This window comes from Lissotriton helveticus, chromosome 2_1 (assembly GCF_964261635.1).
Source record: "Lissotriton helveticus chromosome 2_1, aLisHel1.1, whole genome shotgun sequence".
NCBI lineage: Eukaryota > Metazoa > Chordata > Amphibia > Caudata > Salamandridae > Lissotriton > Lissotriton helveticus.
The window spans coordinates 225,473,728-225,499,092 of NC_136059.1; the positions used below are offsets into that span (position 1 = coordinate 225,473,728).

Below are 25,365 nucleotides of genomic sequence, written 5' to 3' on the forward strand. Positions count from 1 at the left end.
TGGTGGTTTTCACACTAATGGCATTTTACAGAGTTGATAGGGATGCTGAATGCTAATAAGCTTATAACTGCCAGTGAACATAACTTCCCTTCCTGCTTTCAAAGGCAGCCTTTCTCTCTGATGTTCTGGACCCTTTTTCTCTGATGTTCTGGACCCTTTTCTTCCTCCCAAGAGTGGCAACTGCACAGCACTTTCTTCCGTCCCTCCACTGTTGTGAGCCAGAACATTGTTTGGGATGACCCATGGTCCTTTCTGGCTGTTCTATCAAAACTCTGAACTACTATTGCCAGGCTTCTCTTTGCAGGAGAACCGCCCAAAATTTTTTTTTTTAGTTGCCAATACATGGCCATCCTTTGACAAAGATGGTTGAAAGGGTATTGCAGAGTATGGATATGGCTAGGTGAGAAGCGTTCTTCAGTGTGGGGCCTTTCAATCAGGAACTAGTTCGCTGTCTTCTTTTTCGAAACTGTTTTGTGACCCCGGTTATGGAGATTCACTCTGGCTTTGTAACAGTAGACTAGTAACACAAAAGGCAACCCTGGGTCAAGACAAAAGACAAAACGTGAGAGGAGGAACCCCCCTCCCTTTTATAGGACAAATTCCCTCACCCACCCGTGGGTAGCATGCTTCATCTTCGGGAACCTCCTCGCACTGCGAACCTGGTTGCAGTGTGGGCGGGAGGAGCTCAGGGATGTTTTAGTTGTGTGTAACAAGAGGTATACTAAAACCTTATGATGAGCTGGTTGTGGAGGGAGAGTGTGAGAAAGAAAGTGCTAGTGAAGTTAAAACTAACTCCCTGGTATGTTGAAACACTATTTTACTGGTACACCCAGGGGTCAAGGTTAAACAATAGTTGAAATCCCATGCCTGGAGAATTCAACCTAGCATGGATGTTAGTGATCAGAAGGTCGACATGTTTCAGCCATAGTGCCCACCGTAGAGGTGCTGTGGCTTCTTCAGGACTTGATGACAGATGTGTGAAAACGTAACACCAAACCAACTCAGGTTGGTGTTTGAAGGATGCGACAACTGGCGGATTGGATGTCAGTCGCGGGTAGCTGGTGTTCAGCTGTGTTCCCGTCATTTGAGTGCTCTCCTTGGACGCACTACTGAGCGCAGCAGAACTCAAGCAGAGGTTTTGTTGAGCCTTCCTCAAGTGCACCGATGATGAGTTGCCATATTTAATTTCTTTTATTTTTTGCAGTTTTATATCGCACAAACTCGACCCAAGGGCATTGGAGCACTTTACATGAGCATCAGATTACATTACACAAGGTCAGATTTTTTTTCAGGCACAGGGAGATAGAGATTTGCCCAGAATCACATGCTGTTGACCCTACGCTGGAACTCAAACCTGGTTCCCCATTTCCAAAGTCAGCAGTCTGGCCTTTAGGCCACATCTCCTCCTGTAATGGTAGGGTTTTCTACGAAGCCTGCTAGGAGTACCTATGTTGACTAGTGTGGAGTTTGCAGGCTCGGAGAACTCAGCACAGTGGAAAAATGGATTAAACGTGACATTTCTGTGCTGACAGGTACTGTGTGATGGCTGAAAGCATGTTCAAATAACAATCATTTGGTTACTTTGCTGTAAAGTATGAATTGGGTAAGCCTAAGATCACAAAACGTTCATTATGTTTGACCCTTTAAAATGTCCTTACACGCTCCCAGTGAGAGCTACATGGAAAATAAAAGAATGCTTTCCTGCTTGCTACCATGAGGAATTCATTCCTGCCTGACAGAATACTATAGGGATTGTAGACCTCAATTTGGCACTGAGTTTATAGCAAGACAGGAGGCTAGCCTTACTACTTCTGAGCAGCACTTCAAAGAACTGTAAAAATAGAACCTCAACACCAAACAATTAAAAAAAACTTTAAGGTCCCATAACCTAGTGAGGATGAGGGCTACTAACCACGAGGTGGTTGCCCCCCTTTCCCACCCCCATACTGTCCTGAGGAAGACTCGCAGGCAAAGGTCCAACTCCCCCACAAGCCACAAGTCGAGTCGAAACGTCGATGAGCCCACCGACGGTATCTGGACCCACCGATCCCCTAACCAATACGTGCCACAGATGACTACAATCTGTGATTGTCCGAACAATTGTAAATAGACCGTGTAAAATAGACCTTTGGGCCAGTACACTCTGATTGATACACTTGATTAATCTCACCTTGAATCTGTCTACTTTCTTCTCAATTTCACGTTGGGAATACTTCCCAACTCACTAGAAACTTTCGAGCACTCCTTCTTTGCACGTTCCCCTTGGAGCAACCACACTGACTGTCTGATGATAAATGCAAATTATATTTGGAATGAAAATGAATTCATGTTGATAACTTACAAAGTTGAAGTCTCTGCACATCCACTCGTTTTTGTTTCTGAAAAGTTATGTTTCATTTGTACACTGATGTATGTACTAAACAAAGAATGGTATGCTGTTGGACATTTTGCCTAAAGGAGCACTAACGTTTCTCTAGCTCCCTATTAAGGAAACACTCTACTAATACCATTTGTTTAAAATATTGTTTGAGGACCATTGTTTTCTATACCGCATATTACCCAGGTCCACAGACTCTTTGGGTCACCCCATATTTGTAATGATGGTCCAGTTTATTAGTAGCAGAGGCTTCACCAGAGGATCCCAGAGTCAATACGGATTCTACCCTCAAAGAGGAAGGGGAATCACAGCTAGAGTGGCGCAAGAGGTCGAGGTCAAGCATCTACTTCGGCGTCCGGTAGGTACGTATATGAGTAATAGTACAGGTTTTATACAAGGAATGGTGGGTGGCAGGTTGAAACATTTTGTAGATGAATGGAAAGTGATGACAAGCGATCCGTGGGTGTTTGAGGCTGTAACAGGTTACGAAATAGAGTTTGATTCAGAACCGGTGCAATAACAGAAACCAAGAGAGTTTTATTACAGCATACAGCAACAAAACATAGTGAAGGAAGAAATAGAGAATATGCTTCACAAGGGAGCGATTGTGGAAGTAGGAGAAGATCAGGTGGGTTTTGTGAGTACGTTCTTTCTAGTAGAAAAGAAGGATCGGACTCCCGCCTTTCCTCTCCGAACCCTCAGAGATCAACTGCAGAATACCCCAAGGATCATCGCTCAGTCCCACGCTCTTCAACATCTACATGGCCCCACTCGCCACCATCGTCAGACAGCGTGGACTCAGCATAGTATCCTACGCCGACAACACCCAGCTCATCCTCTCCCTCACGAAGTACCCCAAAACCACAAGACTCGGCTTCCAAGCAGGAATGAAAGACGTCGCAGCTTGGATGAGCAGTTGCCGGCGGATTGATTGGCGACCGGACTTTAGATCTGTGATGAGGCTGAAAGAGTGAGGAACGCCTGGTAGGCCCTAAAGTGCATTATTGTAAAGGATTGAGCGTGCCACGAGTAGCATTAGGACCTTAAGCAATCAGTGGAGTGAAAAATCCTGTTCATTTTTTGTATGTGTGGGTGAATTTACTTCCGATTGACTGTTTACTCCGATTTTAAGGTGAGGTAACAAGTGGCTGGTTTATTGGAAATTGCCACACATGCGATTGAGTTGCCCGGAGGCTTACAGTCCGCTACATTTGTCGGCTTCAAGTGTGTTCCCTTACACTTGTCCTGAGGAACCCAAGATGTAAATGAAGGCCAAAACGCGTCCACGTCGACAGTTTATGACAAGAGAATTCCAACTGGAATTGACAAAAAACTTCCTATGATTGAAAGCACATTTGAATTATGGTCTTTAGAGGGATGGTAACCTCGTGTGCATAAAAGACGACCTCACAGTGTATTGCCTTTATTCAGTCTCCAAACACTGATTAGTTTTCAATTGAGTGGGTAGAAGGAATTAATGTATTTTGTTGTGTTTTGTTGATTTGTGATGTATATGTTGTTTGCATATATGTTTGTATGTTTTAAAAGAGAAACAAAAATAATGATGATTAGCTTTCTAAAAATGTGTCTGTGGTATGTGATATGTTTCCTTGAAGAAGGTATACAAATTGATGACAGGACTATGTACTGTTAATAGGGTAATATTAAGTTCCCTATGATGTAGAAGATATAGACATATTTTTTCCTCCTTGCCATGTTTTTCCCCCTACTTTTTGCAGCTTGGATGAGCAGCAGCTGTCTGAAACTCAACTCGGAGAAGACAGAAGTCCTCGTCCTTGGACACACTCCCTCTGCTTGGGACAACTCCTGGTGGCCCACCACCCTCGGCAATCCCCCACCCCCATGGACCATGCCCAGAACCTCAGCATCATACTTCAGTCCTCCCTCACCATGACCCAACAGATGAACGCCATCGCCTCCACCTGTTTCAATACCCTCTGCCTCCTCCACAAGACCTTCCAGTGGATCCCCCCCGAAGCCACAAAGACCGTCACCCATGCACTCGTAACTAGCAGACTGGACTACGAAAATGCCCTCTGCGCTGGAATCAATAAATCCCTGCTACACAAACTCCAGACCATCCAGAACACCGCAGCCAGACTCATCCTCAACATCTCACCACATGAGCACATGACCCAACAGCTGCGAGACCTCCATTGGCTCCCCGTCGAGAAGAGAGTAACCTTCAATCTACTCATCCACGCCTACAAATACCTCCAGAACACCGGACCCAAATACATCAATGCAAGAGTCTCCTTACATGTACCCAAAAGAAACCTCCGCTACGGCGACCTCGCCCTAGCAGAAACCCTGCTCATCCGCAAATCCAGACCGCCCTGATTGATTGAAGAAGGACAAGGAATGGAGACCAGTGATCAATTTAAGGGATCTAAACTAATATGTGAGATACAGACATTTCAAGATGGAGGGCATTCACTGTTGAGAGATGTCTTACAAGATTCAGATTGGTTAGTAAAGCTGGATCTAAAAGATGCATACTTTTGATTCCAATCTCAGAGAACAGTCAGAGATATCTCCAGTTCAGGTGGGAAGGACATGTCTATCAGTTTGTTTGTCTGCCATTCGGGTTGACTTCGCCCCTTGGTGTTTCACGAAGGTGATGAGATCGGTTGTTGGTTTTTCGAGAGAAAGGGGAGTTCAGATAATTGTGTATTTAGACTATCTACTAATTATGAATCAGGTTGTGACATTGTTGAGGAGTGCAGGGGCGAGTTTAGTATGTATGTACTCGTGAGAATAAATGCTGCGCGTTGGTGTGCCCAGATTTATGGTGACTGGTGGAGAAATGCCACTTTTAGAAGTTGGCATTTCTGTGTGCTGTGTGTCTGCCTGCCTGATGTGAATTGCATGTCTGGCTTGTGATTGACAGGAGCTGAGAGGTGTGGGTGGCTCCAAGAGATAGGGTGAGTCAGCCCAGTGGTGAATAGAGAGATCTGCATCTAGATGGAAGGGAGGAGTTGCACCAAGGACCTGAATTGGGCAGTGCCTTCCCTCTACAATGCTGGCTTCACCTCCTGTGGTGCGTCTGAGGTCTCTGCCCTGCAGTGGGAAAGGAAAGAGGAGCATGGTAAACAGAGTGCTCCAAAACCAGTTGCATCTGGTTTCCCAAGCCCTGTGCTGTAACACAAAGGAAAAGGCTGTATAAAAGAAAGGGCTGTGACCCCATGAAAATGTTTTGCTGTTCCTGACTTGAGGGGGGCCTGCTGCTGCTGAGCTCCAGGAGGAACCGCCACTAGGGACTGCCTCCCTGCTGGAAGGCCCTGTGATCTGGCCTGCCTGGGCCAGCCCTTTGCCCCTCCCTTCATCCTAAAGGCCTTACTTTGGACTTTTTATCCCTGGGAGCGCTATATCTTCTTATCCCTAAGTGCTCCTCACTTTCTTTAAAGGAGTGCTGGTGGCCTGCAGCGCGAAGCTGCAACGTGTGAGATTCCCCCACACTGCCCCTGTATTTTGCGGGAGCCCACCCCGTGTTTCAGCAGCCTTTTGTGCTCGTTCTCTTAACAAGCGGGTGCTCACCCCGCAGTTGTGCCCTTTAGCGAGAGCTCACCCCACGTTCTGGCCACATTTTGAATTTATTTAGGCGGTAGCCCACCCCGCAATGCCGAGCTTTAAACAAATAGTTCACCGCCGCCGGCCCGAGCCCCATGAAGAAACGTTGCCGGGCTGCTGCAGACGCGAGGCGGAAGCCAGACGGCCCTGCCTGGTTGTGGGCGGGGCCGCGTGACGCGAGGCGGAAGCCGTGTCTGCGGAAGAGCGGAGCCCCCCTGCGTGAGGGAGAGCCCCGCGGCCAGCCGCGTATGGTGATTCCAGTGAAGGGGACCCGAGACGCATTGTCGGCACCTGCCCAAGCCGCATTTAAAGGAGACACACCACTGGAGTCCCTACAGAGCCCCGGTGAGTGGGGCAGAGCGGAGGAGACGTCTGATGCCCCGGTGTATGGTGCTCCACGTGGTTAGTGGGTGTGCTTGTTCGCCCCATTTGTGTTCTGCACCTACAGCTGCCAAAAGGGGGGCACCAGTGATTTCCGAGTCCCTGGGTGGGACACAAGCGGCACTAGTAGTGCCAGTGCCTGTTCATGCCCCCAGCTGTACCGCTGAGGCAGACAGCAACAACGGCGGAGGCAGTTTTGGTTAATTTCTGAGTCCCAGAGCGGGACTCCCACATGCACCTTGGTGGTGCTGTCTTCTCTCCCAACTGCCCCGTCCGACAGTGGGCAGCTGCAACGTTTTGCCCCATTGTACTAAGAGCCCCAGTGGGGGTTCCGTAGGCACAGTGGTGCCAGCCCCATTCTTTTCCTCAGGGGCATTTTCATTTAGAGTCCCAGGTGCCCGTGCTCATTTTCACAGCTGCCCAGCAATTAGTGGGCAGCTACCTCGTTTAGGCTGTGCATCTGCGTACTTTGCTTTGCTGCTTTTGCAGCCAGCCCTGACTTTGCTGGACATAGGGCAATGGCGCCCTAGAGGAGGTCAGTTTTATGTGGTAGGGCGCAGAGCTCTAATATGGCGCATAATGGGTTTATGCTTATGGTGTAGGTATAATATGATTGTTGCACCCTGATTTATACCTCTACTATAGTTTATGTGATGAGGTTACTTTCTACTGTGATTTCTGCCCCTAGCGGGATTCATGATTGTGAGGTTATTGTCTATTATGTTTAGGCTCATGTGTTTGGCGCATAATGTGGTGGCCTGATGTGATGCTGATTGCATAATATGTTTTATGTTGCAGGATATAATACTGAATACCGTGTTTGCCAGTAATTACTGGTTGTGTTCTGCATTTATTATAGGTTCTACATCTGCTATTTTCACTTTGTGATGGGTCTGAAAGTGGCCCGATTGGCCCTGTCATGTGTATATAGTCCCCTGTAAATACTGCCTAGTGCCAGTTGGCACAGTGTAAATGTGTGATTAGGTTTCTAATGTGTTTATGATAATACAAAAGCTATTTTTATATAACCTTGTGTGGAGTGTGCTTTTGTGGTGTGCCTAGTGGTTTGCTGCTGTGTATGTGTGTTGCGCAAACGCTTTACACATGGCCTCAGGGATTAGCATGACTGTGCGTGCCAAGCTACCAAGGGGGTGAGCAGGGGTTATCTTTGGCGTGTAACTCCCTCGCCCTGACTAGAGTGGTGGTCTCTGCCTGGCTTTGGCACAAGCCTTAACCAACCAGAGATCCCATTTCTAACAGGCAGGAAGGGATGGAACATCCTTTAATGGAGGAAGGTTCGCTCAACCTTCTAGTTTGGAAAATATATGGGGAACCAAAAGATTGTCAGTTCTTTCAGGAACAGCTTCAGTGTTACTCAGTGAGTCGTGGGCACCTGGGACTTGAAAGAGATATAGGGGTGCTTGGTCAGTTTGGTTACGTTGGTTTGTGGAAAGGGATTTAGATCTTGTCAAAGCTGATGAGATGATGGTATCAATTTTTTTACCAGAACTGTTCAAGAAAGGATTGTCATACAGAACTATAAATTGTTACAGATCGGCAGTTTCGGCGGGGCACGCTTTAATCCAGGGTGTTTCAATTGGTAAGAGTCCAATGGTGTGTAGAGTAATGATGGGCATTATTGAAAATATCTCCTAAGGCAAAATATGTTTCTGTTTGGGATGTTAATTTGGTTTTTAAGATGTTTGAGGGTTGGCCTTGTAATAATTATGTGGGTTTGAGAGAATTGTTGTGAAAATTGGCGACTTTGCAGTGCTTGGTTTTTATCAACAGAGTGTCAGATGTAAAGGCATTGGATGTTAATTCTAGGTTTTATCAACCGCAGGGAGCGTTGTTTGAAATCTAGAGAAGAACTAAGACTATGTCGTTGTCAGCCTTTTATTCTATGTTGGATGCATGCCCAAACTTTATATAGTCAAGTGCTTGAAGGAATACAAGAGCAGGGTTCTGGAGTTTAGAGCGGATGGTGTAGATCAGTTGCTGATTTCATATGTTAAACCTCATAAGGCGGTTTCTGCACCAACTATTGCTAGATGGGTAAGATCAGTTATGAAGGAGGTAGGTGTGAACTTGAATGTTTTTACATCACATTCTATAAGGGGTACGATGGCTAGTAAGGCATTTGTGAATGTTGGAAGTTTAGATGAGATCTTAAAAGCAGGCAATTGGTCAAATGCTGAGGTTTTCAGGGAGATTTATTTCGAACCTATAGGGCATGTTGCAAATAAAGTTTTAGTTGACTTTGAACATGCGTAATGCTAGCCTCCTGTCTTGCCATAAAATGTTAATTCTCATAGACTTATTGCATAGAGAATCGTGATTTTATTAAAGACAAGGAGGATAGCATTATACATCCCTCCCACCCTGGATTTGGGTTTGGAGGAAGAGGAGATGTGTTTTGTGATAAGATCTCTTTTAAGAAGTATATTTATGAAAGAATTTGCCTTTGGTAAGTTACAGTCATGAAACGGAATGTGTTAAATTATGTTAATAGTAATGGTTTAGTGTTTCTTCGATACATACATTTTTATTATTTACAGAAAATTAGGATTCATTTATGGATTTGTGCGGTTACAAGATATAGTTACAGAAGAAGTTACATTTTGTTCAAGAGGAAGTTTAGAGAAGAAGAAACAAAAGAGGAAGAAGATGGCGGTTGACAGGATCTTATGGGACCTTAAAGTTATTTTTAATTGTTTGGTGTTGAGGTTCTATTTTTAAAGTTCTTTGAAGTATTGCTCAGAAGTGGTAAATAAAAGCATTATGCACAATGCTAGCCCCCTTGTCTTTAATAAAATCACTATACTCTATGCAATAAATCTGTGAGAATCCCCATTCTCTCTGACCTGACGGCTGCTTCAGTGCTAGCAGTGATAACCGTTTGCTGACTCCCTCCCCACCTCAATATTATAGGGTTCCACTTCCTGCCTGTGAAGAAGCCTCTGGGCCCTTTTAGAACGTTATTATTATTATTATTATTATGCGTTCATATATAGCGCTCGATTACCCGTAGGCATCTCGCCGCTTGCCTTGGGAACCCGTCCTGGCTTTCCCAAGGTGAAAGCCAGGCATCCCGTCGCAGGGGGGCCGTAGTGGAGATTAAGCAGGCTAATGCCCAGAGCTGCAGAGTGGGAACCCGTGATTCGAGTAGGCACCGAAACGAGAATTATCGAGTCCGTGGCTCAAGACCCTGCCGCGTCGCGAATTGAACCCTGGTCCCGGGTCTGACGTCTGCTTCAGGGTCTGCCTCCTCTAACCAGTGAGCCACACTTCTCCACGTTTCTCCTGTGACTAGAGGGCACAGACGTTGCTAGTACTTAGAAAGGGGTGAGCTCCATGCAAGAACGGTCTTTATCTTGCCTGACTCTATGGATCAACTCCCTTGTATCTGGGAGTGCAAAATATTCAAAAGCAATAGAAACTGGTGCTGCTGTAAAGAAACCAAAGACCCAGTTGGCACTGGACATTTAGCAGTGGATGTTATACTGTAGTTATTTCATTGGCCTTTAACTCAAGTTAAAGGCCATTGCAATAACTACAGTATAAAATCCATCAAACCCGTGGGCTGTTGGCTCAGCTTTACCTAACTTAAAATATGTGTCTATTCTTTGATAGGTTCGTTTTTTGTGTATAATCACCATCCATGGTGAGGCTGTTGGACCTCAGATGGCTTCAGTGTTTTGTAATGTTATGCACCCTTACATGGTATCTGTAGAGTTACACATGGACTTATCTACAAGCACTTTTTTTGATCAAGCCCAAGAGATGTTCATTGTGGCAAAAATATCTTGACGAATATCTGTGACCTTATTTTGGTATCAATATCTACTCTCCCATTTTGAAAATGAATGTGCTGCAAATCCTAGCTAAAATCTAGAGGACAAGTGGCCAGATATAGCAATATGTGAAATTTACTAAGCACTGTGACTGTTTCATACAATTGACCTGCCCATCACTACTGTTGATGTCCTCCAGGAGAGACAAAGAGAAAAATACTAAGATACAGGTACCTGAAATAAACATTGGGGAGGGTATGAGCGAGTGTATCCTTATTGCTTTGCATACGCACTAGATTCCACTTTATTTTGTATGGCTTACAAAAGGGTCTGATTGCTACCCCACAGTTAGAACATCCGATGAATCTGAACGGCCAAGCACAGCATTATAAGTCTTCTGGTATTGGAGGGCCTAGATGGCCCTCAATTGGCACAATATAATGTGTCTGCTAGTGCAGTGGTTCCTTCGTTGTCACTGTCACGCTTTCCACCAAGGTTCATATTCATTACTGTTAAACTTAGTCAGAGCTTTGGGATGAGAAAAGGTCTGCTACAGACCGGGAATAGTTGAAAATCAAAGAGAAAAATGAAGAGTGATCACCACAAGGATGAGACTGGAGGGTCTTGTTTTTCGTAAACCACCATCGATGATTGGTCTGGACTTTTCATTGTATGAATCTGTATTTAAATTGCCCGAAAAGAGATTGGTAGTTGAATTTACTAAAATCCAATTTTTTTCCAGAGTGCACTCATGCCTGCCAAGTTATTCTTTAAGACTGACGAAGGAGGTAAATACCCAGTAATATTCAAGCATGGAGACGATTTACGGCAAGATCAGCTCATCCTTCAGATTATCTCACTCATGGACAAGGTAAGAAAGGCGTGTGTTGTCCCTCTAAACAGCATTTGTATTGGGAGCACATGTTGTACTAACTTAAAACACAAATCTAACTAAGACATTGAAGTCAAAAAGCAAACTGAACAGATAACTGATGCCTTCAAATTCTGGTTCAACAAGTGAATAAGCAAATGAGATGAATGGCTGCTCCAGGTGCCCATATAAGCAATGCATATGGGTTGTGTCTTGCACATTTTGTGATTGCCATAAAACGTTTTTTTGTAATGCCGCATGGTAAGATAAAGATGCGCACAAAGTGTAAGGCTTTTAGTCAAAAGGGTTTGTAAGGTCTACAAAGCTTTACCACAGTCTTGTTTTTGTGGTTTGTTGCACCAGGTGCCTTTCTTGGCAGTGACCATTAAACGTCAATGTGTCTTTCTGGCTTAGGGCACAGTTGGACGTTGAGCGCTTTAAGCTTGAGTGTTTTTGTTTGATTCCTATATCTCAGTTGCTGTGGGGATTTTTCCCTTGCCATTTAATGATCATTTGTCTTGCTATTGTAGTTTCACTGTCTTGTGAGTACGCTGTTATTTGATTTTATAAGGCACTCTGAAGAAAGTAATGGTTAATTGTGCTTACTTAAAGACCAGAGGACAGAAAAATGTTCTATCACTATATCTGGAAAACAACAAGATCTCATCTCCTTTCATGGTTCATTAAACCACTCAGTCCTGTGTCAGTTATAGCTTTTCTTCTCCAGCATTGAATCTTTAATAGATTCACATGCTTGAATCTTGACGACGGGGAAGATTCAAGCATGTGAATCTATGAAAGATATAAATACTGGAGAACCACAGTGTACAGGTAAGTAACTTGTTTTTCCTCTGGTATTTCACAGTGCAACATGTTTCCAGACTTTGAATTTGAAATCTATTAATACTGAATTTCTACAGTTCTATCTCACTTCTAGCTGGGGACACTGGAATTATGTGACACTAGAGAGGCAAATTACTCGACGACAAAGTATACATATTACAGAAAGGCAAATTATACAGCACTTTTTGTGGCATCATTAGCTCACTACTTTGGCAATTTAACACACATTGATACAGAAGGGATCCCTGCACTGTAAAAAATGTAAAGATGTCTTGAGAAAGATAACTACACGCATTCAGTTGATCCTATGAAAAATGTAATTCACCAGCATAGAATGCTGTAATTCTGCCTTGAAGCCCCGGGACACTATCTATCAATCAATCAATCATTAGGTTTATTTGATTATTTAAAAACAATCATAAAAGCACTACGTAATTTTTTTTTTATTATACATCATTAATAGAAAATACAATACAAGAAAATTGTTAAAGACATAGCTTCCAAGGTTCATCAAATTGCGCTTATGGATGGCCATCTTTAAGAAACAACCTACGTTAAAACACACAAATTGATTTGAGAACAGGCTTAACAAATTTCCTTATCAGTGGCTTGTAATTAGAAAAGAAAAAAAAATGTGCGCTAGTGTTAATGCTGAAGACTCCTCACATGGACATAATAGAATACATGCAATGTCAAATTGTCCAACTGGGAAACAAATCTGAGATCCAATAGTCTCCAGCAGGAGATCTAATCGCTAAAGCAGGAGTTGCCTTTCCCATGTTTCTTTGTCCACACCAAATACGGCTCCAGATGAGGGGAGGTTTTGACAATAGCGTAATCACCAAGCATTGATTTACCCAATTCTGCCTGTTCTTTAGAGGATACGCAAAATGTCAAAAATAATTTCTTAACCCAAATAATGCCTATTTTCGATAGCTAATGCGGAGGCCTAAACAGTTCGAGAAAGCCTATCACATGACTTAGAATGTAAAATAATGGCCCGATTAAGTTATAAAGATGCCACTTTGATAACGTCTACCACAAAATGTATCCCCAGGTCTTCATGCATAAAGAAATGGGGGGCGAATGGGGCAAAATCTAGTTTGCCGTCAACTGTTAGTTGATGGCAAAATCGTTTTTCTTCAGTTTGCAGGTAAGCGGCATTCTTAGATCCCCAAACTCCAGCCCCATATGTCATAACTTGGAGCACTTAGCCTCATAGACGTCCAATAGGGGTGCAACAGGCTTGTTTCCCACCCTTTTAGCAAAATCGAAATGAGCCCCTACTGCTTGCTTATTACGTTGACCTCTGTGCGCAGTGTGTGCCAGCTGATTGGCTACTGAGTCAAAAGGTATGCCTAAATAAGGGAACTATTAACCTTTTCAATGAGACACCCTTTCACACGAATTGGGCCTTTTTTCTTTTTTTTGCCCCACATTTTATAAACTTAGTCTTTGACATATTTGTCTCAAGGTCCATGAAATGCACAAAGCTGCCAACTGGAACTCTAACACCATTCGGAATGTGAGATCGCAAGATGACATTGTTTGATTAAAGCAGAGCTGGGGTGGAAACAGAGTTAGGCGGATACGTTCCCCTGCATTGTAAGTGTCCATTGAGCATTTAAGCTAATATAACGCAAAACTAGGATGGACACAAGGACGCAGCCTTGCCGCACCCTACTCTAAAATAAAGGAATCAGTGCGTCTGCCTCCTGAGCCAAACCTTACAGAGGTGCGGATATCCCAGTGCAAGGCCCTTAGGAAATTACCAAGATCTATGTCCAGACCCAACTCAAGCAGGATGCTCCAAAATTTGCTTCGATTTACTCTGTCAAAAACACTACTCAAATCCATTAAGAGGTATACACCCCACCTTTAGCAGTTGTGTATTTATTTATCATCAAATATAGATTAAGACATTGTTCAAGCTTGCCTAAGTCGGCTCTAAAAATAAATTGAACAGACGAGATGACATTATTCTGCTCAGCCCAATTTTCTATCCTGCTCAGTATTATCTGCCCAATGATTTTAACAACAGAAATTAAGTGTGATATTGGTATATAGCAGTGTTGGTCATGACTGGAACCATAGTTAAACACTGGAACAATTACTGCTGTGTGCCTTGAACTGGGGGGCCTTACTGGCAAGGAAACAATTTAAAACATTAGTAAGAATATGGGCCCACAAGTCAGGCTCGCTCTTATACAGGTCCAAAGGGATTCCAAGAGGACCAGACGCTTTCTGTGAGGAGCTGGCGTTAAACGCCTGTAACACCTCATCCTGGTTGAATCAAATATTCAAGGGGAACACAGGCTGACCATCAAGGGATTGAATGGAAGAAAGGCACAAGTATGATTAGACTGATATAAAATGAGCCACTGGGACACTAGTTTGTTAATACTAGGCTGTCTAGCTCCTAGAGGAAAAACAAAATTGGTGTAAAACAGTAAAACAGTGCTGCACAAAAGATCAATCAAGCCCACATTTGCATTTCTTGTAATTAAAGGTGGGACTCTTGAGTATACACACGATATGTTTTAAAACATGTCTAGAAGTTCAGGTTCATTCTATGTCCTCACTATGGACTTCTGAAAACACCACTTTCATTAAGAAACAGCATAGCGGAGCAATGGTGTAGATGGCATATGTATTGTGTGGGTGTTTGACTAGGCAACACTTTAAAGTTCAAGACATCAGGACTTAAAAAGGCAGTACAATGCATGGGGTGTTTTTATATCCTGACTGTCCTCTACTACTGTTTTGAGACTAGTACCTCTAGCAACACTAACGCGTAGAAATAACAAAACATGCATTTATATGCCCCAAAAAAATTTCTTTTCATCCACAGCGGTTTTGAAAAATCACTTATTCTTTACTCTATTTTTGTATGTCTCTTATTTTACCGATGTCTTGCTAAAGTTTTGTGATCGAACATTCTGCCCAGACTCTGAACTAGAAATACATTAACACTGTGCTGCCCCACCATACGTGTTCAGTATTGTCTTGGTCTGATGAAGCACTGGATGTGGCAGTGCCAGTTTGAACTGAATTGCAATAAACTCGTTTTAGAGACATTAGAAGGTAAAACATGCTCCCTTTTCTCTCATTTCTCCTTTATGTAGGTGGCCTTCCATTATCCCCAAGGGTTTTTAATAATTAGTTTGCCTTATTTCTTTTTTCTTTTTTCTTTATTCATTGTTTTCTATAACGCGAACAAGACCCAGAGGTGTCAGTGCGCTTTACTTTTTAACCACCTTCGATATCAGCAGATATCCAATTATTTCACGTCAAGAACAGGTCTATGTATTCCACTAATATTGGCACATACTTCTCCATGGTTTGCAGCCATTATCCCGCATTTTTTATCCCGCGGACTTTCAGGCCGCATACTATGATACCGCAAGGTCATTGACCCCGCCTACCATCATCCCGCATTTTTTTACAACGCATGTGCTTTTATCACGCATGCCTTTACAACGAAATACGTTGTAAAGGCATGTATGGTAAATGCATTTGCGTTGTAAACAACGACGATTTGAGAGGTAAGTGGGTTTGGGTTAATTTTTTAGGGGTGGGGGTCGTGCTGGGGTAGTGATTGTGTAGTGTAGTGTTGTGTTAGTGTAGTGTAGAGTTGTGGTGGTTGTTTAGTGTAGGGTCGTGCTGGGGGAAGTGTTATAGGGGTTAGGGTAGTGTTGTAGTGTTTGTGTAGTGTAGGGTCATGCTGGGGTGTAGTGTTTTAGGGTTTTGGGTTGTGTTGTAGTGTAGGGTCATGCAGGGGTAGTGTTTTAGGGTTTAGGGTAGTGTTGTATTGTTTGTGTAGTGTAGGGTCATGCTGGGGGAAGTGTTATAGGGTTTAGGGTAGTGTTGTAGTGTTTGTGTAGTGTAGGGTCATGCTGGGGGTAGTGTGTTAGGGTTTAGGGTAGTGTTGTAGTGTTTGCGTAGTGTAGGGTCATGCTGGGGGTAGTGTTTTAGGGTTTAGGGTAGTGTTGTAGTGTTTGCGTAGTGTAGGATCATGCTGGGTGTAGTGTTTTAGGGTTTAGGGTAGTGTTGTATTGTTTGTGTAGTGTAGGGTTATGCCGGGGTGTAGTGTTTTAGGGTTTAGGGTAGTGTTGTAGTGTTTGTGTAGTGTAGGGTCATGCTGGGGTGTAGTGTTTTAGGGTGTAGGGTAGTGTTGTAGTGTTTGTGTAGTGTAGGGTCATGCTGGGGTGTAGTGGTTTAGGGTAGTATTGTAGTGTTTGTGTAGGGTCATGCTGGTTGTAGTGTATTAAGGTAGTGTTTCTGTAGGGAAGTAAAGTGCTTTATGGTAGTGTTGGGGGGTCGTGCTGGGTAGTGTAAATGTAGGTAATGGACTGTGTGTCAAGGGTGGGTGGTGCAGGGGTACTACATTAGAGTGTAGTGTAAGGTAGGGTAGGGTACTGTTACTTACCTTTACTACTTTTACAACAAGTATACCTTTAACATGCATGCCTTTTCGTTTTAAAGGCATGCGTGCTAAAGGTATATTTGTTTTAAAAGTTTGCGATCTCTTAGTTTGCGGACTAATAGTACTTGCGGGGTTATTTTTGCGGGATGATGGTATGCGGGATGTTTTTATGCGGGCTAACGTCATATATTCCTTCTCCATACACAAAACAAATGTAATGAAGAATAATAGAAATCATTAGATAACATTCAAGACTGTTGTGTCATAATTAAGTTTAAAATAAGGTCACTCCTGAGTTCTTCTATATCCAAGCTGGTTATAGAATTGTTTGTTTAATCACAAATATATGTGTATTGGTCGAGGTATCTGTCCATAGACGGCATCAATGTTGTTGGAAGAGGGGATTAACCTTGTCCATCCTAGTTGAGGCTAGTCATTCGAGTTCAATCAATGACAGTAGCTTGATTCGAGAGGTGATCAGTTTCTTTGTTCTGTGACTAGGAGGGTAGTAATCCTGGTCACAATGGCTTACTTGAACAGCTGGTTTAGGATCACTGCGTTGACAGCACATTTCCATAAAGACTGTTGTCGTCCCTGTTGTTCGTTATGGGAGAAATTTACCCATCAGAAGGGACTTAGTTTCCTTTTTATATCGTGGAGCATAGGTGATTCTTCTAATATTTGGTGGGGGCGAATTCCAAAATCCTTGGTGCAGCCCCCGTGATTATTGTGGAGATGTGCACCCATTTTTGACTCTGGATAATTTTGGAGAGATAACGTTCTGAGAGCAGTAGAGTATTCTTCATGTTTCCAATAGCGTTTCGCCTGTCTGTAGCTATCCTATCTGTCTGGCCCATGAGCATTTCAAATTCCTTTCCTGATGGTGGTGAGAGTTGGTGTTTTTGCAACGGGACTCCTGGCATGTGGATCGGTAAGGTGGAAGGATCATCTTCTGGCTGTTTGTTTGTCTTTCGTTCCTTAAGTAATTATTTTTTTGCTCTTAAGGGCAGGTCCTGTATTAATATCGGTCTTGTGATTTGTCGTCCCCGGATACTGATTGTTGGGTGCAGTGTCCGAGAGATCAGTGATTTGTAAAGTTCTGGAGGTATTAGCATCTGATGTGTGCCGATTGGGCGGGTTGTTGGATATTACTTGGATTTTTTTCTATGGGATTATTGCTGATTGTTTTGGGTATGTCTACTCTTGGGTTGTTTGCTGGGATGCGTGTCTTTGTATTTTGTCAAGTACTAGAGGATCTAGATTGTCGACTCTCCTGATCTGTTCTGCTGTCTCTCTTTTCATTTACCCTCAGAGGAGTATGGGTGGTGGTGTCTAAGCTGTTGTCTTGTTGGTGAGCTGAGATAGGGATGTTATGGATCTGATCTTTTAGTATGGGTGGTGGTGTCTAAGCTGTTGTCTTGTTGGTGAGCTGAGATAGGGATGTTATGGACCTGATCTTTTAGTGTGGTAAAGTAATCATCAAATAACTCAAGATCTTTGTTGGCCACTTGGATGAGTACCGTGACGTTTTTGTAGAAGGATATATTTAGTGTGGCCTTCAGATTTTTCGAGGGTTTTATAATCAACTTCGTTCTGTAAGGGATGTTTCTTGATTTTTGATCTTTAGCAATTCGGATATTGCAGTGCGCCATTTAGCTAGAGATCTAGTATAGAAAATTAAATTGTTAATAATCACTCCGTTTTTTGAGTTAGAGGAGGGGTCTAAGATAAGTGCTTCAGGGTGTTTCCTGAGCAGGTTGTATTTAAAGATTTTGGAAGCATTTTTAGAGAGATTTGAGGGGTAGGCTATTGCGTTGGCGTTATTACCTGCAGGAATCCGATTTGCTCCTTTCATTTTGTAAATGGTGCAAATAACTCTTCTTGAGGAGCCTCCTCTGCTATATTGTCCGAGATTATGTTTTAGTGCAAAAGGTACTCACGTAAATACTGCTGAGAGTGCCCTGTAGAGAGTGAAGTTATCTATTTCCTAGTGCACTCGAAATTACATTTACCCATTTTCAAGGTCTATTCTTTCTTTTAGAATGTTCTGTCTTGCCATAAGTGATAATATCTATGTCTTTGAATACCAGCTTTACACAGTCAATTGTCATGGCCTATTATTTCTTTTAGATATCCTGTCCTTGGTGTTAGTGTTTTTTTCTGATTTAGTATTCACTTATTTATTAGATCACATTTCTCTTTATACTGCTGATGATTGGCATTAATTAATTAATTAATAATGTGTTTATCAATTGATTTATCTATTCTGGGAATGCAGGTTATCTCTTATTTCATTAATTAATTACACAGTTATTTATTCTGGGAATGCTGGTTAATTGTAATTATTTAATTAATTAATCACATAATTAAGCCTTCCCTCTGCTGCTGTATTTTATACTGAATCATCTTATAGTATCAGCACCAACGTTTTTCCTTATGACTAACCTACCATTACTTTCCTTTAATTGAAAAATCACTGGTGCTAATTGGAACATCTCAATGGTTTCCATCTCTTAGTTAGCTTGAGACACACAATTATTTTATGGCTTTTTAAACGTTTTTACCACAACGAGCCTTAGAAGTCTCAGGGACTTTCTTGTGGATCAGCTGCAACTGCACCACCTAAGACATCCAATCCATACCAGTGGGAGATGTTGTCAAACCCCTGTCACCAATGGACGGAGATAACCAAAAGCAAATGGGATCTCTCCATTGCAGAAGGGCTATTCTGCTCATCTGCCACAGCCTCTTCCATCCAGACCCCTTCCCTCCTGGGCCGCATCCCAGTCACTTTTGCAGATGGAGTGATACTCCGCTTTTTAAGAGCAACCAAGCCAATCTCACTTGATGTACATAGTGGACCTTCAAGACACTTACTTTCTTTTGCATATCTTGAAGGAGAACAGTATCTTCTTTCTGTTCCCTGTTGGACTAGTGCAGGACACTGCTGTGTGGTCTCTTTGCCACCTCTTGTGTCTTCACCACTATGGCAGCTTTGTCTGACTCAGCAGATGGTAAACTGCTATCATACCTAGACAACTTTTATTTGAATGACATCCAGGGAGAAAGTTAAAGCAACCCTAGTCCTAAGTTTTGAGATGCCGAGATATTTGTTTTTTTAGGGAACTACCCAAAATCTTCTCTGGTTTCCTACAAATGGATACATTTCATTTGGACTGTCTGACAGCGGCTTCCCCTCGAAAGTAGAAGATTATGTCCATCAACCAGTATACCACTTCTTGCCCAACAACACAACACAGTGTCAGTTTCTTTGCTCCAGTGGCTTCTGGGACTACACCCATTCTACATTGTGGTGGTGCCCCACGCCATGCTACACTTGCTTATCATTCAGCTAAACCTGATGGAGTACTGAGATCTGCTGTGAGTAGGGCAGCCAAAACTTGACTTGGTTACCCATCCATGACTTTATCCTTGAAATGTCTGGTCATGACACCTTGCATCGGATACACTTTCCACCTGCTCCCTCTGTTGCTTAGGGTCACTACTGATGTAATGGGTTGGTGTCACATTGGAGGGATCTCTCCATTACTGACATCAGGTATCACTGCACGTTAACATTTGTAGCCAAAGGGCTTTTTTATGGGTGTTGAAGGCATTTCTTCTGTGGCTGGGATCCAGTTTGGTAATGGTCCACATCGATAACAACACTGCTCTGGTCTGTATCTGAGAACAAGGGCACATACTCTTCACAGGTCTGCCTACTGGCTGTAGCTCTGAGGATGTGGGCTCTTCAACAAGATATTTCCATTGTCTATCATATTGTGGAAATTGAAAATACCATAGTGTGCAGCCTCAGCTGGTATCCTTACCAGTCACACTAGTGTAAGGTCCTCCAATAGGTCCTTGATACCCATCTTTGAGGATTTTGGTTAACCTCCAATGAACTCTTATGCGACTTACCAGCACATCAAATATGTGAGATTTACCTTTTGGGTGGGCACGAGGGACCCAATTTCCGACTGGATGGCATGAAAGTGTGTCGCACAGGAGAGTTACTGAACGTTTTTTTCCTGACTATCTCAGGAGCTCTCCTGAAGCCCAGGGAGATCCCGGGTGCATATGGATCCTGGTAGCTCCAGCATGTCCTCATCAACACCATCCTTCTGAATCCATTACCATCGTCAATCAGAAAACACCAAACAAAAAGCTCAGTTAGTTTTTAATTAAAGCTAAATGGTGATGATGGCCATTGGAGCATTTACTATGGCAAGCCACATATAACATCTGCATGGCATATGCAGAATCGACACACTGTATTAAACTTCAATTGAAGCAGTATCCCGTGCCACTTCGCCCGTACTGGTGGTCATATTTCAGAGGAAAATTCTATACATAGAGAGACTAGGCGGGCTGCCCCCTGTCGCCTCTTATATTCCAACTGGGCCTAGAACCATTGGCTATTAAAATGTGCAAAGACCTTATCGAACAAGGTATACAGATTGGGAATGCGTCGCACCTTTTCTTGGCGTACGCTGATGACATTATTCTGTATCTTCATGATCGCCGGCTGCCCCTGGCCCCAGTATATGAGACATTCCATCACTTTGCAGCCTTGTCAGGCCTGACCATTAACGTTGCAAAATCGCAAGCTTTTTTCTTCACAGACGATACAGCGTTCACAGACAACGACTTCAGAGATACTAGACTTCAGGTGGCCCCACACACATTTAAGTACCTAGGTATACAGATCTATCGGACACATGCAGACATGTTAGATGGTAATTTGAACAGAGCGATCCGCAATTTGCGATCCAGTATCACTTTCTGGACTGCGATGCCATTGTCTGTAATGGATAGGGCAGCCCTGGCGAAAATGGTGGTTCTACCGAGATTATTGTATTATTTCACTAACTTACCACTAATAGTGCCACACTCTACGTTCAGACTGCTAAACATTCTGCTTATTGACCTTATCTGGGGTACAGGTAGACGACGGATAAGTCTGAGGACATTACAAGTGGATTCACGCATTGGGGGCTTGAGCGTCCCGGACTTGCGGGCGTATTACTATGCATGCCAATTGCAGTGGTTATCATATTGAACGCCGGGGCGCAACTTACAAGAAAATGGATACACGGAGGCGGACATAGATAGCAGTGCCTTACATGTCCTGTTGCTGCCTGGTAGTACACTCCCGAGGGATCTCCGCCCATTACTAAGCACGGCGCTCCAGTGCTGGAAAGCGGCGCTGCAGTATGCACTTGCCCTCCCTGCATATGCAGGTAACATTCAGCTGTTGGGGATCCCACTGGCTGCTTGCAGGCTCACAAAGCGTAAATTAACACCCTGGTTGGGTTGGGGATTAGCATAGTGGCAGACCTATTTGGAGATGGGACATTACTAGACCATGATACCTTTGTTAACAAAACCGGGGCATGACATATTTATATCTGAAACATGCTGCACTGCTTCAATACATCAAAACACATTGGGTCCCACAGAGACAAGAGCCTCCCACCCATGATCTGGTCAAGATGGTTTATTATATGGGAAGAGGCAGACACCTCATTAGATGGCTCTATACAGGCATCAGCACACATACAAGAATAACTTTGGACACACTACGGACGGCATGGACTGAGGACATAGACAGGGACTTGACAGATAAGAAATGGGCACGTATACTTGAACACCCACGAAAATTATCGAGGAATGCGAAATTTAAATTTATTCAGACTATGGTGTTGCACCAAGCCTACCTCACTCCACATAAATTGGACAGAATGTTCCCCCAGACACAGCATTATTGCCAGAGATGTTTACTAGAAGGGACAGACCTGCTTCACATGCTATGGACTTGTCAGACAGTCTGGGGGTATTGGGACAACGTTAGGCAAATAACAGGGGAGGCTACACACCATGAGGAAAAAAAACACAGTGGAGGGATGCATTCTAGGTCTTCATACTCCAGTATCAAAACATAAAGTACAATACCGCTTTATAGACCTGGCGCTTATCTTAGCTATCCAAACCCTCACTATGAGATGGAAATCCAAATAAACCCCAGCCATATCAACCTGGTACACAGAACTGCTGTGTTGGGGCAGTGCTGAAAGCGCCGCACTGCGCAGAGTGGAACTAAGAGGATTACGCAAGACACCTATAGCGTTGGAATGGGACGTTATGATCGAGGTCATAAAATCAGCTGACGTCGCATAGGAACCATGGGATTCATGCAGTGGGATACATGCTGAGACACCCCTAATCTGGTAATAGAACATAGACGGTAGTTTTCTACAGACATGTATAGACTTGTTATGAGCCGACAACATCTAATTTGGGAAATGTGACATTTTTGTAAATACACTTGAGACCAGGTTTTTTTTGGGGTGGGGGAGGGGGAGTTGGGAACATGTTTATTGGAATGATCCTACAGAGCATAGCAGTTTATCGAGAATGATATCGACACAGAAAGAAAATGGACATTTGTGATACTACAAGAATCTTTATCTGTACCACCGTCCTGGACTGTGTTTCTTTGTTGTAATAAGTTAAGGCTATATGTGATATGTAACATGAAGATATGATATGTATAATATACAAAATCAATAAAAATCTGTTAAAAAAAAAATCCTGTGCCACTTCTAGGTGGTAGGCATAGCCACAAGAATACCCAGAACTTGATAATTAGAAAGAGCCTGCAAACAAAGAGTAAGAGGACACTATGAAGGTTTCAGAACTCATACCAGTGAAAATAAGGTCAACTACCAAAAAGCAATGTCTGCTTATTATAAAAATATTAAGCAGGCAAGAAAGAACAGCATTAATGCACAGTTAGAGGTAGCTGGCAACTCCCCCAGAGAGTTGTATAAAATCTTAGACACTTTCACTAAACCAACTGTATGTGAAAGTCCAGACGAATTCACACAACTTTTGTGCAATAACACCTCCCAATTTTTCGAAGACAAAATTGAGACAATCTATAAAAAAATCATCTCTGCCCAATACCCCAGTGATCAGGAGCATTCCAGTATAAATCAGCCTGACACACCTAGAGATGTTCTACTTACCTTCCCTGAGATTAATCATAGTGACACCCAAACACTAATTAATAACATGAAAACTGGATCCCCTCTTGATTTGATACCAGCTAAACTAACTGTTACCTTGAATAAAATCCTTTGCCCCACAATTCAAAAGATTCTAAATCTTTCTTTTAAAGAAGGCCAGCTCCCACGGCAGTGGAAGGAGGCAGTGGTGAACCCAATACGGAAGAACACGGCCTTACCATGGACAGAACTTTCCAACCTCCGTCCCATCTCTCTCCTACCTTTCTTAGGTAAATTGGCCGAGAAGCATGTTAACACCCATGTTTCCAGGTTCATAGAGGCGACAGGGGGACTGGACCCTTCACAATCTGGGTTCAGGCCCAACTACAGCACAGAATCGGCACTCCTCTATGTGACTGATAACATCAAGATGTCACAGGATAGAGGAGGATCAATGATTCTGGTGCTGTTAGACCTGTCGGCAGCCTTTGATACTGTGTCTCATGAGCTTCTTCTCGGCCGATTGCAGAGAGTGGGTATTGGAGGATTGGCTCTGTCCTGGCTGGAGAGCTTTCTCTCCGGCCGCTCACAATCAGTTAGCATGGGACCCTATCGTTCCACCTCGAGGGTACTCACTAAGGGGGTGCCACAGGGCTCATGCCTAAGCCCCACATTATTTAATGTGTATGTGGCCCCCCTTGCAGCGATTGTGAGAAGGTTTGGGTTCACCCCAGTGTCATACGCTGATGACACCCAGCTGCTTTTCCCCTTCAACTCTTTCACGCCTGATGTGAAGAACAAATTCGCCGAGGGCATGAGAGCCGTGTCCCACTGGATGGCTACCAACTGCCTCCAGTGTAATGTCGGGAAGACCGAGGTGATGCTATTTGGCAAAGCTAACATGCTTTGGTCTCCCGACTGGTGGCCTTTAGATCTTGGCCCCGTCCCATGCCCAAAGCCAACTGTTAAGAACTTGGGGGTAAAACTGGATCAGAACTTGAGTTTAAAGGAACATGCTAACTATGTTACAGGAGCGTGTTTCAGAACAATTGGCCAGTTAAGACGAATCTTCCCTATGTTGCCGGACAATCACAAGAAGACCCTTGTACAAGCACTGGTGATTAGTCGCCTTGACTACTGCAACGGCCTCCTCATATCAGCAAATGAGGAGGCGTTAAACCGTTTGCAGGTGGTCCAAAATACTGCGGCCAGACTAGTTCTAAATGCTCCTGCAAGGACCCCGTCCAAACCTCTGCTAAGTCACCTCCATTGGTTACCTATACGACAACGTATTACATTTAAAATCTGCTGCTTATTGCACAAATGTCTTTATGGGCAAGGCCCCAGATATCTGGCACAAAAATTTCAGATATACAAACCTGAACGTTTATTACGTTCTAGTAACCAATGTCTATTGGAAATCCCCTCTGTAAAAAGAGTCAGACAAGGAGGACGTGCCCTATCATTTATAGGCCCAACCATGTGGAATAAACTTCCATCTGACCTAAGACACAATGACAACCACCTATGTTTTAGGAAGGCCTTAAAAACCTTTTTGTTTCAGGCAGCATAACCTTCCCTGTGGTATTCCGCAGAGACAATATATTTTAGAACTTTTGCGAGCAAAGCGCGGAGATACCTCATGGGTCGATTCTGGCGCGATACAAGCAATTAAAATAAAAATAAATAAATAAATTAAACTTATGAATAAAGCATACTGGTTTTAGTTTGTATAGACGCTTAAACGAAATCAGAGTGGATTAAGTGTTTGATGCTTATTACCACTGGTTTAAAAAGGAATTTGTGTATGGCAATTCCGTATTGCAACAGTAAAAAAGAAACATTATGTTCGAGGCATATGAGCTGCAGATAGTACACTGTGCATTAGATCGCCACCTGGTGTTGGGCTCGGATGATTGCAGGTTGATGTCTTCTTGGAAGAAGTCTTTGTTAGTCCCGATAGGTGACTCCTCCCTTGGACAATACTGCGCATGGGCATCTGCTCCATCCTCAGATTGTTTTTTTCCGCCACTGGGTTCGGATGAAAGTTTCTCCGCTCCGGCCAGAAAATG

General features: G+C 43.4%; 1 protein-coding gene across 2 annotated transcripts in view; it reads left to right on the forward strand.

Annotated features, from left to right (window-relative positions):
- The window catches only part of PIK3C3 (phosphatidylinositol 3-kinase catalytic subunit type 3), an 875,540-nt gene that overhangs the window by 460,379 nt on the left and 389,796 nt on the right, over positions 1-25,365 (forward strand). For both annotated transcript variants that reach the window (XM_078674734.1, XM_078674732.1), the window contains one exon: positions 10,886-11,014. In XM_078674734.1, the coding sequence (XP_078530860.1) occupies positions 10,886-11,014 (129 nt within the window). The remainder of the gene's footprint in view (positions 1-10,885; positions 11,015-25,365) is intronic.